Source organism: Malaya genurostris, chromosome 3 (genome assembly GCF_030247185.1).
Source record: "Malaya genurostris strain Urasoe2022 chromosome 3, Malgen_1.1, whole genome shotgun sequence".
NCBI lineage: Eukaryota > Metazoa > Arthropoda > Insecta > Diptera > Culicidae > Malaya > Malaya genurostris.
The window spans coordinates 83,702,587-83,716,299 of record NC_080572.1 but is presented as its reverse complement, the minus strand read 5'-3'; the positions used below and the strand labels follow the sequence as shown (position 1 = coordinate 83,716,299).

At 36.9% G+C, this 13,713-nt stretch overlaps 2 protein-coding genes across 4 annotated transcripts in view; one reads left to right on the top strand and one right to left on the bottom strand.

Annotated features, from left to right (window-relative positions):
* Positions 1–6,644, top strand: part of LOC131435572 (sialin-like) — a 41,761-nt gene extending 35,117 nt beyond the window's left edge. The window contains exons 3-6 of the mRNA XM_058603599.1: positions 644–1,738; positions 1,797–2,038; positions 5,937–6,127; positions 6,199–6,644. Coding sequence (XP_058459582.1) covers positions 644–1,738; positions 1,797–2,038; positions 5,937–6,127; positions 6,199–6,283 — 1,613 coding nt within the window. The 3' untranslated portion in view covers positions 6,284–6,644. The remainder of the gene's footprint in view (positions 1–643; positions 1,739–1,796; positions 2,039–5,936; positions 6,128–6,198) is intronic.
* LOC131435573 (arginyl-tRNA--protein transferase 1) lies at positions 6,594–9,216 on the bottom strand. Of its 3 annotated transcripts, XM_058603600.1 has the most exons (7): positions 9,043–9,216; positions 8,335–8,981; positions 8,122–8,265; positions 7,884–8,033; positions 7,579–7,760; positions 7,185–7,494; positions 6,594–7,128 (listed from the first exon to the last, which is right to left on the bottom strand). In XM_058603600.1, the coding sequence occupies exons 1-7, from the start codon at positions 9,125–9,127 to the stop codon at positions 7,030–7,032; spliced, it is 1,617 nt and encodes a 538-aa protein (XP_058459583.1). In that variant the 5' UTR covers positions 9,128–9,216; the 3' UTR covers positions 6,594–7,029. The 3 variants fall into 3 exon arrangements, with proteins under 3 accessions (XP_058459583.1, XP_058459584.1, XP_058459585.1); XM_058603601.1 differs by lacking the exon at positions 8,122–8,265 and having other exon boundaries at positions 9,043–9,215; XM_058603602.1 differs by lacking the exon at positions 7,884–8,033 and having other exon boundaries at positions 9,043–9,214.
* Positions 9,217–13,713: the final 4,497 nt, after the last annotated feature.

Below are 13,713 nucleotides of genomic sequence, written 5' to 3'. Positions count from 1 at the left end.
GTGGAACGCGCCCTAAACAACAGCTCATAAAAAAAAGAAAAAAATAACAAACTCGCATGGATGTCGTGGTGCGACCCGAGAAAATTTTCAGAGCGACACTACGCAATTGGAGTCCGATCTAGAGCGACCCCAGGTTGCTAAAACAAACATCTCAAAAGTTGTTTGGGCGACTCTGGATCAGCTTTCGGGCTGCTCTGATCAATAAACGAAAACGGTATAAAAGTAGCCTTCATGCCACAAGAACAGATTGCCTGCCACACGAGATATTTCTTGTAAGCTTAGACAGCACTCTTTTCGATGCTGCATCGGTTTCTAGCTCTCGATTTCCCTTCGATCCAATCATCATGACGGCCGATAAACATTCTTTCAACACTGTTGTTTGGCAACATTCAACAATTTCCACAATTTGGCGTGAGAGTAAGTTCGATGTTCGCAATACGCGAACGCTTTATTAAGGGTAATGCATAATTTAAAAAATGTGTACAGTTAACAACTTTTTTATTATTATAGCCTATTTATTCTAAAGCTCGGTGGTATACATTCTCAGCTTAACTATCTGATGAAGCAGTTTATTTCAGGATCTTTTTCCCAATGTATGTTTACAACATTATTGATTCTACTTAACCACATTCTTTCTTTTCAGACGGCATCCCGAAGCGTCTAATAGTCGCTGTTATGATCTTCGTCGCGTGTTTAACATCGTTTATGCTACGTGTGAACATGTCCATCAACCTACTGGCCATGGTTTATCCTCAAGTTCACCCGATAGAAGTGAATGATACCGAAACGTTTGACATCCGCAGTTCGTTTAGTAACGAATCTTTTGTCAGTAACACAACAATGACAAACTCGACAGATGTTACCTCCATGAGCGAACTGAAAACCCTGGACAATAAGTTGAAGGTACAATATTATGGTCCACGATACGACTGGGACCAAACCACTCAAAGTCGAATTCTGGGAGCATATTTTTACGGCGTTATGCTCACCTCACTTCCGGCTGGACTGTTGGCACAACAGTTTGGGCCACAGCTTTTGGTTACAGTTTCCTTTATAGCGTGTGCCATCGCCACCGCACTGACGCCCATGCTGGCCGCTGTGGGACCATGGTATGTAATAGCCTCAAGAGCGGTCGTTGGAGTGCTCGCAGGTATCGTGTATCCTGCGTTGCATAACCTCATTTCCCGATGGATTCCCCCGAATGAACGAGGTAAAGTCATAGCTTGCATTTCCGGGGGTAGCACTTTCGGAACGGTTATTACTTGGCCAATATCTGGCATGCTGACGGAAAAGTTCGGTTGGGTATACGCGTTCTACGTTCCAGCTGGTTTTATTTTTTTGATCGGTATAATTTGGGTGGTGCTGATTCGAGATTCACCAGACCAACACAGCACAATAAGCCCTACGGAGAAAAAGCTTATTGAAGACTCATTCGGAGACACAGTTTCGAAATCCAAATCTTGGCCTCCGCTCGGGAAAGTTCTGACTTCAGTGCCATTTTTGGCTCTGCTGATCCTGCACTACGGAACCATCTGGGGAATGAACTTCTTCATCACACAAACTCCAAAGTTTATGAACGAAGTACTCGGATTCAAACTGGCAAATGCCGGCTTCCTATCCAGCTTGCCGTACATGGCCCGTATGTTCTCGGGTTTCTTTTTCGGTTTCATAGGTGATCGCATCCGCCAGAAGAATCTTATGAGTACGACTGCTGTGCGGAAGTCTTTTTGTTTGTTCTGTACGTACGGGGCGAATTTACTAATAACAATTGAATAACGAAAGTATTTTCATTTCAGCTCACATCATACCGGGAGTGTTCCTAATCATACTACCATTCATAGCTACAGATGCGTTCATCTGTATAGCGTGTATTGTTGCATGCTTCGGCTTCAATGGATCTTCAACTCTTACCAATCTGGTCAACGCACAGGATCTCGCACCGAACTTTGCCGCTACACTATACGGATTTCTGAACTTCCTTGGTACTACAACTGGATTTATAGCTCCCATAGTAGTTGCTATGTTCACTGCGGAAAAGGTAAGCTCAGTCTAAAAAAATGCTCAAAAATACGATTGTGCTTCCAAAACTTGATTTGATATCCTTCGTACATAAACACATGTAAATGTAAATATTATGTTAAGACTCAATCGACATACCTAGTACCCATAGACATAAAGTGACAGCACTGAACTGACATGAAATCAACACTAATATGGCATAATTGTCGTATTGTTACCTTAACATTGCATTTAAGCCATATATTTGAAAACATAAATGCATCAAAACACTGCAGTTACGTAGCATCATAGTTAGCTCTATATGGCTACAAAGTGCTAAAATAAAATGTACAAGCATTGGTGATTTCATGAATCAAATATTTTTTCAGTGATATTGGCGATCTCTACTGTAATGTTATTATAATATCAATATATTGCTTACGTTTTTTTCTTAGAAATCTTCGCAGCTCAGTTTTCCGGTTGAAAAGGAATTGCTCTCATCGTACCTTAGAAAAGAATAAATTGGGGAAAAGCCTAACTTTATGAAAGAATTTAATTACTTCACAGAAATAAAAGCTTTGATAGCATATTTTCATTATTTTTTAACAATACGATATAGAAATATGTAAGACATTGTGTTGATGCTTAGTGGTTACTTGGGTAGACCGAAAAGGTTAATGCCAAGAGGTTTATACTCACCGAAGGTACTAACATTTGAATCTCCCTCAAATATCTTTTTAAGGTTTTTCAACTCATTATGCTTCGAATTTGCTTGGTAATATGAATAATTTATTTTGAAACTAGTTAGTACCAATGAGAGCCGATTGTAAAAAGACTGATACATTAAAGATTCCTTCACATTTATGTTGCACTTCCCGGAAATCTCGGACACGAATTAATACAGTTTTGCAGCGACAATTAAACTATTTGCAGCTACATCGGGCAGATATTGAAATTAGCGAATACGGGTATTTCTATCCAATGTTAATAGAAATGCAAACATCTTAGCTTATTCAAAAAGTTTACTAAAATTCTTCTTCAATTATTTTTTACAATATAGCACAAAAATTAGGCTTGTTTTGCGTATATATAGAAAAAAGAGTTTTGATGAGACGAAAAGCAATTTTGGTATCTATGTTATTGTGACGAAAAAAAGATGATTGTGATTAATTTTATTAAAAAAATGGTCAACGTCAATCATTTTTGACGTCGCTTGATATTCTGAAGACTACGCAGGTCTAATTTTTAACTTTTCGGTGTATAGAATACGAATCAATTTTTTTTCACTGGATCTCGTTGTTACCCTCTTTTATGCAGAAGAGTTCTTCCAGCTTGAACCAATCAAAGATTGAGAAGTGAAGAATTTACTGATCACGTTTTCGTCCATTGATTCGTGACTATGCTTTTGTCTTCTTTTAATTTGTTAAGTAAAAAATCGAATTATTCATACCTGCTACCGAGAAAATTTATGGTGTTTTTACTCGAAGGTAAACATAACCCTGTTTCCACTCTAACTGCCATCAAACCGTTCGTTTGAAGTCAATTTCGAACCTAGTTTCTACATTATTGAACTGAAATTCGAGTCAGTTTCGAATCTGATTCCTATATCGGGATTGCTCACATCCCCGTTACAAAGTGCGAACCCAAATCAGTTTCGTGAAAATCGTTTGTTTGAAGAAACTAACCTACGTCAATGTCAGTCTTCTCAAGCGGAAACGACATCAGTGTATTTATCTTGAGGTGGCTACTTTATTAACATTACCAGTAACGGATTTTTACGCAAGCTGATTATTATGAATCAGTTCAAGATGAGAAATAACATGAAACTTTTCCTTGAAATGATGAGAACCATTTCTTTTCCAAATCGCAGAAAAAGAACTGGATCAGGGCCGGGTTTTTTATGTAGGCGAATTTTGAAGTGGAATGTATGCATCCGCAAAGGGTCATAAATCATAAAAATCCTCCATAGTTTGAATCCTTACGGTGAAATTCAATGCAATGCGCTCGTCGCGTATTTTTTGGATTTTTTTTCAGAAACTAGTTCGTTTCTCGAAAAACAAAAGACACTAACTTTTCGTACGACAAAACTGTTCACCAGCTTGGATTTTTTCCCGAATCTTGGAAAAACTCTTACGTTTTTCCCGTTTATAACAAAGGCGATAAATCCCTTATTACAAACTATCGAGAAATTGCCGCATTATGTTCAGTTTCAAAACTATTTGAAATAATAATCCTGGACTTTATAACTCACAACTGCTCCAGTTACATATCTGATACTCAACACGGTTTCATGCCTAAACGGTCTACGTCTACAAATCTGGTTTTATATACACCATATATCATTCGGTCTATGCAAGTGCAACATAAAGTTGATGCCATCTATACAGATTTCACTGCTGCATTCGACAAGATTAACCACCAAATTTCAATTGCAAAGCTCGACAGGCTTGGATTTAGCGGCCCCTTTCTCAATTGGATTGAATCATATCTGACTGGTCGTAGTATGAACGTGAAAATTGGCGACTGCGTTACTCCATCATGCATCGTGAGCTCTGGCGTTCCTCAGGGAAGCCATCTAGGACCATATATATTTCTGCCATATCTAAATGATCTGTCCTCCGTGATACACTGAAAGCTGTTTTCGTCGCGGATTTGATCCAATCTCGAATTGATTGTGCAGATCTACTACAACAGCTAAATTTTGACATTCATCGGCGTAATTTGCGGTTTAATCCCTTTCTCAGAATTCCTCGTGCTAGAACTAACTATAGCTTTAATTAACCGTTTTCGAGTATGTGTCGCGTATTCAAACCAGTTCGAAAACAAGAACGCATAAGCAATTACAATGTTGTGCTTGATGAAGCAAACTTCAAACAGCTACCTAGTCTTCAGCGTATTATCGCATTACAATGTCGAAAGGTAGACGGTCATTTCTGTGGTTCACTAAGTAACATATTATGCTAGCCACAATGAATTTGAGTGTGACTAGCTTAGCGTGTAAGCTGGGACACCATGTGCTGGAGGACTGCAGTAGACGGTACTAAGTAAAAACTGCAAACGCCAAGGTCATAAAGTTGTAAAAGCACTCTAAAAAGTACATGATTTGACAGGCTATTTGTAGTTGTAGTTCGAAGAGCAAAATCTTCAAAACTGCAGGTCCGATCAATCAATTTAGAAAGAATTAAGTACTGTGCTCGAAAAAAATGCAACATTGAAAAATGATCGCCAAACGTTGATTTCAAGTCGGATATTTTAGAAACTATCACGGAATAAATAAACACGTAATAGCTATGTTTTTGCAAAGTTGAGTATTCAATCTCTTCTTCTACAGTAAATGCCTGCACCATGAACTTAGCATACACTTGCGCCATCTCTCTTCGTTATCTAGAAGACATGAAATCTAACCTGCTTCAATGCCTGTTGGATGAACCAGACCGACGAATTGACCTTTCTGGTCTCGTCCCGAAGCAAAAGGTTCCAATTGTGCTTGAATTAGTCCCTCATTTCTTTGGACGATTTCACCACACAGGACACGGTGGAACTGTCGATTTTCACCTGTTTGTGCGATTGGCCTGGATTTTCCACCAACGCGCACAAATTTTTGGTTGAAGCACTTCTTACTTGAAAGCCATCTCAATAACCATTTAACAGATTGTAACGAAATTTTGCACATAAAAACATTACACTATAAACAAAATTTCCTCAAAACTTCATCAATTTTTACTTATCCGAAAAAAAGTTATACACAAAAGTCTAATACCATACTGGGAGTTTTTCTTTAGTTAGATTTTACTGTTCGCATACCTTACGTACACTGAAATTTTGAACACAACATTTTTACTTTGGGGTGAATGTAGCTTCGTTCTGCGGAAAATGAACTGAGTCTATATTGTACCACTGAAAACAGATATAAATAATCACTCTTGTTTCAATTCCAGAGTACGATCGACGAATGGAAATACCTATTTTTCATCAGTGCTGCGATTTACATCGCGTGCGGTGTCATCTTCATCGTATTCGGAACCGGGAAGGTGCAGAAATGGAATGAAATCAAACCAAAAAATACGGCGGAGAACATCAAACAGGCGACTTATCGAAAAAATAGCTTCGAAATAGGCGAGATAAAAAGGCACTGATGCAACGCATTTATACGGGGACAATTAGCATGTAATTTTTTTAAATTATATTTATAATTATTAGGTTAATGGATAATCCCTCGCCTTCGTCCTCTACGGCCCAAAAGCAACAAGATGCTGAAGAATTTCGTCGGCGAGGGAAAGATTGATGACATCATCAGTGAGACAAAGACCCTAGCTTGTACTTTATTCCAAAAACGCTTACATTGGCACCTAAATGCTTGAGACCGAGCCTTACAAAAAATGTAGTCAATATAAAATTTAGTTTGAAACATAACTGAGCTGTGTTATTTTTTTTTCGTGGTGAAGATTTTAAAAACGATTAAACAAGTAAAAGAACAATTACTTGTAATCGGAACAGAACGATCGCCTCTGGTTTCTACTCCGTTGTTAAAAAGCAAAATAGTCACAATTCATAAGTCCAAAACGATATGACAGATGAGTAAGATTCAAAAGTCGTTTTCAACGATATAATCATTTTACTTCGGCAATAAATACAAAGAACCTTAACTCACAGATACACTTCATTTCCTTGATATCCAGGAAATTAAGCCACGTTCTGCGCATTATTTTTATAGATAGGGAAACCTATATACAGTGGCGTATCTAGAGGGGGGCGATGGGGGCACTCGCCCGGGCGCAACGTTTTTTATGGGGGCGGCAAACTAATCCTTAGGACCTTTTTTTTTGCTTTGCTTCCAGATATGAGATTCAGCTGTTTTTTTTTTTTGCTTACTAAACCAACGATGGGGGCGGCAAATCTTTTATTTTGCCCCGGGCGCCAAATTTCCTCGGTACGCCACTGCCTATATAAATACATATAAGCAAATGAAAGAAGTACAATGTTTCGTTTTTCTAAACAATTGAATAATTCACTAAACTATACAATATCACTCTATCCTTCGTATAGTAGCATGCGTGATGCGAGAACCTTTCCGACTAACTTAGCGTACGTCTTCACTTTTTGCTCAGGTGCATTTTGTTTCATCATTTCCTGAAGAAAATACGGAACTTACTTAATATTCACGAGTCAATTCAAGCGACACTTACCATATACGAGGAGTAGCGCATGTATGAACTACCAACCAGCACGAGGACATCAAGCAAATCCCTCGGTGTCCAACTGTTCTGATCACTTGCGTTGGGATCTTCGTTAAGACGACTATATTTGTTTCTATCTAACTTCACACATACTTTTTGGTCAAGTGGATGCCAGCTGTAAACCTCCGGACACAGCAAATAGGATGGGCTAAGATTGCTCTTGTATCGCATTTTTGGACACGAGTGAATATAGAATCCCATGTAGTAGTTGGAGATATCAGCCTTCTGTTGCTGCAGTTGACGGGTGAAGGCGATTTCCCTGTAGACAGTAAACAAATGATACAATAATTAGGCTCAATCCTTAATAAACAATACAAAAAAACCCATCCGATGATCCTCCTACCTCAATGACCCGTACGTTCCTAGCGATAGAAACCGAAATTCCGGATCGTAGAAAAAGTATACGGAACTGACACAGTTTGACAAAATGTCGATAACACCGACGGCAATTAAGCGATCGTCTAACCAATACTGCTGGTGAAAGGACCCTAGACCACAGTTCGGTGAGTTCGTTCCAGTGACAAACTGAAACGAAAATAAGTCATTGTAGAATTCTTGCGCATTGCTTACAGAAACAAGTGGAACTAAAAAATAACAGCTCGAAGAAATTTGGACAAAACAGAAAATGCTTCCGTGGGCTAGCCGTACCTTAAGAGGCGACTTGACCAGAAAATCCTTATAATCATCGATTGCTTGAAGCGGATCGTTGTGAACCGCAGTCTGATACTTCTCGTAAAGGGCAAAGGAGATTCCGAGACTACGATTGAACTCATCAGATTTGGTGCAAATGGTGATAACCTATTGGTTTGTTTGTTTATTTGTTTAAGACGGGAAGCAGAAGATAGAAAAAAAAGCTTTTATTACAATTAGTTAATTAGGTAATCACCTTAAGTGGAGATTTGACCAAAAACCGCTTGTAACTGTCCATTTTCAGTTTTGTTGGTGGATCTTTGTGAACCGCCATCTGATAGGAACAGTAAAGACTGTATACTAAATCAGTGGCACCTTCATTAGATGGAACAAGTTTTACCTAAAATAAAAGATGCGCATAAGTACTTTACCGAAAAATGGAGCGCCTATTGAACCTGAAATATCAAACCTTCAACCGATGAGCAGCATCTTCCTTCGGAGCCTCATTCAGAAAATCTTCCAAGCTTTTCTCGGTGTTCTTCCTCTTCGTACTTTGCATGTTTTGCACAATATCGTCAGAAGTGAGACCCTTTTGCATTAGCTTTTCGCGCTTCCTCTCGATCCTCATCAGTTTCGCCTTTTTGGGGGGATTATTGATTCGTCCGATTGACGATTCACCAGAAAAATTCGAGCAACTTATTGTCGTTGTCGTTAATGGCTTACCCATACAGGGACCATCGACCATATCATTCCTTAATATTTCATCTGTTGCTCTGATTGAACTCATCGTGCTCTCATGTAACTCTTTTCGTGGATTTCGAGCAACGTCAGCCATTTCCAGTTCACCACCAGTGTCACCTGCATCACCGTCACACGATCCCGACTCAGTGGATTGATCTTTCGGTCTGATGCCGTCTTTCAAATACTTATTGACCCGTTTTATAATTTTTTTATGTGATTTATTCAAACGGAAGCTCATCGCATTGCACTTTATCGTATACGACGGACAGCATGTAGTGCTCATTTCTGGCTTGTAACAGTAGCAACCAGAACGTCGCCAACCCCGATCGATCAAGCTTTGATAGTCCTGCACCGTCATCGTATGAGCCCACATTCCTGTTAGAAAATTGACATCCTTATAACATCCACGTAATTTGCATCAGTAATATCTACTTACCATGAGACTGACATGATTTGGGTTGTTTGCAATAGCCGCAACTATAATTAGACTGTTTACCATAGAAATCAACTATCGATAACATGTTTTAAAACTAATCGAAAGAGAGAAGACAATTTTTCTGCCCACATACGTTGAAAACAAAATGCAAGTTTCAGGATCAGCAGAAATGCCAGATAAAAATTTCAATTTTTTCAGGCATGGTTGAAAAAGTCTATAAACTCAAAAAATAACTCTTCGAACTCAAGTTCTCGATAAAGAATGATGTACAGAATGGGTTTAGCGAGCAAAAAAAAAAGATCGCTGCGAATGCGAGCAAAAAAAAAAGATCGCGCTGACGAATGTCTACGAAAAATAAGATTTTAGAAAGTTTGAAACAGAAAGATGTTTGCAGCTTATTTAAGAAATTAACACATTTGTCGACAAATCAGTAGACCTGGCATCTCTCAGCTTCAGAATCAGTCAGAGATGCCATTTATACAGATTTATCTGCATTATACAGATTTTTACATACTCATACAGATTTAATACAGAGTACAGATTTTATACAGATTTCCTTAAATTAATATTTATACAGATCTCACAAAACATAAGAAAGAAAAAAATAAACTTTTCTGTCTGAGCTTCCTTTTAGTATTTGATTCCAGTGACGATATAAAAGTCAATCAACGGACAAATCACAAATTAATATGGAAATCTGTTATGAAATCCATTTATATTATAATTTGAAACAAATTTGAACTGATATTCAAGGAAGTAATGGCATCATGAAATTTTACTGTCAAACTGAGAGTTGTATAACTCGACTTGACGTTGCATATTGGGCGTTGAAATTCCATGTCAAATCATGAAGTCAACAATTTCAAACTAGATAAATATATGGAATTACAATTCAATTGTTGTGGATAAAAAAAAACTGAAATTTCTTCTTTGAATATTCTTGTGAGCGCGGCAATGACTGATTGAATCTACCATCCTACAACCACAATCTATTTGAATAACATCTTTTAGCATCATTTTGTTGTAAGAATTCCATTCTATTAGTGAATACAGATTATTACAGCTTTTTTATACAAAGCAATACAGATTTTCTATGAAAATATCTGGCATCTCTGGAATCAGTTCAAATATAATTTGACATTTCATGTTTTATGGTACAATTTTCTATAAACGCAAACTCACAATATACACGGAACCGAAAAAATACCTATTTTTTAAACTCTAAGGCAGTGTACCAACTCGCGAATTATTTTAACTTTTAGTTAAAATTTGACAGTCGACCAGTTATTTTGTCGTTGTCAAAAATCTCAATCAAGTTTATCTCAAAGTCCTCTATAATCGAAACACAAAATATGCCCGAAGATCTTTAATACGCAACCAGATTGACGTCGATCCGATAAAGTCTTGTTTTGGTATCTCTTCACTCTTTTGCAAATAGCGATACCCAATGAAAACGTCAATCTTGTTCGAAACGCAATCGTATGCTTTTCGGTTGACGTGGCTGATCTAAAAGGTGGTGAAATATTGGACGACGGCCCGATCGCACTACAATCAGACCAATATTGTGCTCAATCGGTCCCATGATCGGACCGATGCAGCTTAACAAAATTCACTGGGAAATTAAAAACAAGTTATATATATATATATATATATATATATATATATATATATATATATATATATATATATATATATATATATATATATATATATATATATATATATATATATATATATATATATATATATATATATATATATATATATATATACTGAGCTGTTTAGTTGTAGCGCATCGTATCTCGTACATAGATGTAGGGAGAGAAATATTAAATTCGTGCGCGCCAACAAAGGAGCACTGCGCACCCATAGAATTGACATGATATGTTCAATGTAATGCCGTGCGATGGCGTAGCCGAACTGACGGTTGATTTCTCTCTAAGCTGACAGGGTCTGATTTTATTCATTCTATTACATAGATAATTGTAAGAGCATTCATTCCAGTAATCGGACTGATGCGACTTGTCAAAACTAACTGGGTATAAATAATGGACTTGAAAAAAGATATACAGCTCGATGGATGCAATATTGTGCTTGCAGAAAATAGTCGGAGACGACGTCTCCCTTGCTTTGTTATGTTCCTCCGGCGAAGTTCACAGTAATATACGTAAATATGTATGATGTAACATGATTTTATCAATTGATGAATAGGAAATGACAGTTCAACAGACGTCACTCTGAATCTTGGCTGCGCTGAACTGTTCAGCGAATTGCAGGTTAGCACTGCAGCGACATGTTGCAAGATGAGGCAAGCAGTCGAATAGGTGATAGTGATGGTTTTCATCGTATGATATAAAATTTATGAAAGTTTGTTTTTTTCCAAACTGTTTATCTGTGTTTATCTCAGAAAACTTTTGAATAGTAGTTTTCTAATGACTATAACATCAGTTGATATTGACAATGTACCAGTTCGTTTTTAATGATTTGGACTATTTTGTTCATATTTTTGAGATGATAAATATTGTTAGAATGATTATGTCAGGAAAGTCATAAATACAAATCGTTGTACCAAATACAAATAATAATATGCCTATGTCCCATACAACGTATCACCAATCTTTGGTTCACAAAATAGTCTAGTCCATCCTTCTACTTACTCTCGACAAGCCAAGTCACCATAAATATTCTTTTCTGGCAACTTCAACTAATGTTGCTATGGTTATATTTATTTATGGCTCCATAATAAATAAAAAGTTTCCACCAAAGTTACTTCGAGTCCGAATTTCAATTCAAATAATTTCGTATGTTGTTGATGATAATGTTCAATTAATTTGAGCTGGATATATCTAGGTTACCATGTAGTTTTGTGTTCTAAAGCGACAATTGCGTAAAGCCTTAAAAACTTGAGCTTCACTCACTTCGCTAAATATTCCAAAAAGAAAACTTCTTTCCTTCTCCTATAGACTGTTCAAAATTACCTCTTGATTGATTTTTACTGGAAATAGTAATTGTGTAAATTCTAGTGATATACTATGGCAAAAATAATAGTTAAGAAAAAAATTCTGTTTGGGAAGATTCTCTCTCTGTATTCGGAAAATGGTTAAATGGTTAAGCCTAGATAGTTACGATGATGGTTCACTATGAATATTAGAATAGTTGAGAGAAAAAATTGGAAAGAATGTTCATTATTTATAGTTGTATGCAGGGCTTTTTTGTCACTTCTCTCTATAGGGCACGCTAGTGCACAATTTCACAATATCATCAGGATTGGTATCACGAATTGTTGGTTTGGTTAGTTGATGACCAAACGCGTTTGCGAATTGACAAGTATGATAGGCTTGCAAAAGGTCCAGATGAGTGACGGTGTTATCTTCAAAATTTTCTTTAGGGGCACTGCGTAGGGTAACAGATGATTTTTGGCCTACTTTAGAATTAATTTTCTTTTGGCCCACTTTGTAAAAAATATTGTAATATCTTAGGAACACCCATCCGCAATAGGTAATTTAATGTGATTAGCTTCAAATTGATGCAACATGGGTTACTTAATATCGATTAAATCCATAAAGTTTGTTAGATAGGCCAAAATATATGAAGTGGCTAGAATACCTCTGTTATCCTACTCCTGCGTGCCATCACAAAAAAGCCTTGGTTGTATGTTTCTTATTGTATACAAATTTTCAGAGAACCATTTGTTGATCACGGTTAGGTATCAAATCAGCTTTGAAAAAAATACTCGTATTCGATTTAGGAGCGTCATGAACTGGTGAATATAACGATAATGATAAGACCACCTAGAGATTAGATGATTATCTAAAGGGTCGTGCGAATTATCCTACGATGCCACACTGATCTCTTGAGTTCGGGTATTTGATATCTGTTATCTGTCTCTACGATCGTAATCTAATTGTTTGTTTTGTGTTGGTGTATACACTTCATCCGTTAGCGTTCGTTCCAATTTTGTAACTGAATTAGGCACAAGTAAAGGCATTTCTCCTTGACCGCGGATGAACTTTTATTTACTTTTAGTCACCAAGCGTGAATCATTTTTTCGTCATAATAAACAGTATCTGCGGTGAATTGATTTTCAGCCTTCAGCGTTGCTTATTATTTAAAAATTTCATTTAAGTAGATTGTCACTCTGACATTGTACCTTGAGAGTGTACCGCGTAGTACAAAACGTGTCCACGAAAGTTCATCAGAGCATTCCGTATTATAATTTGTATTTGGTTGCACTCCTTTTCATCTAGTACGTTGTACAATACAGATGATGAATAGTGTGATATCATAGTCGTTGGAATAACCACGAATAACAAGTTACGGTTACTATATTATTTTTCTTAGTGTATAAGAACAAATATTTAACACAGAGTTGCGAATAGCCTAAGACGATTCTACAGCTTGAGTTTACTGAATCATTATAAACCGGAAATGATTCATTCAGATTATGATGCACGAGAAATAAATAAATGATTATGATGCACGAGAAATAAATGAAATAAATATTATATGGCTACAGTTCAACAAGTTTTGTTTTTTTATCTTTCAGATCTAAAATAATAACGTATATTATACATCTTAAAATGTCACATCGTTACAAATCAATAACATTCGTAAAAAATGACAATTGTCAATATCAATTGCAGTAATACGAAGTGTCAAACATTGGTTCAA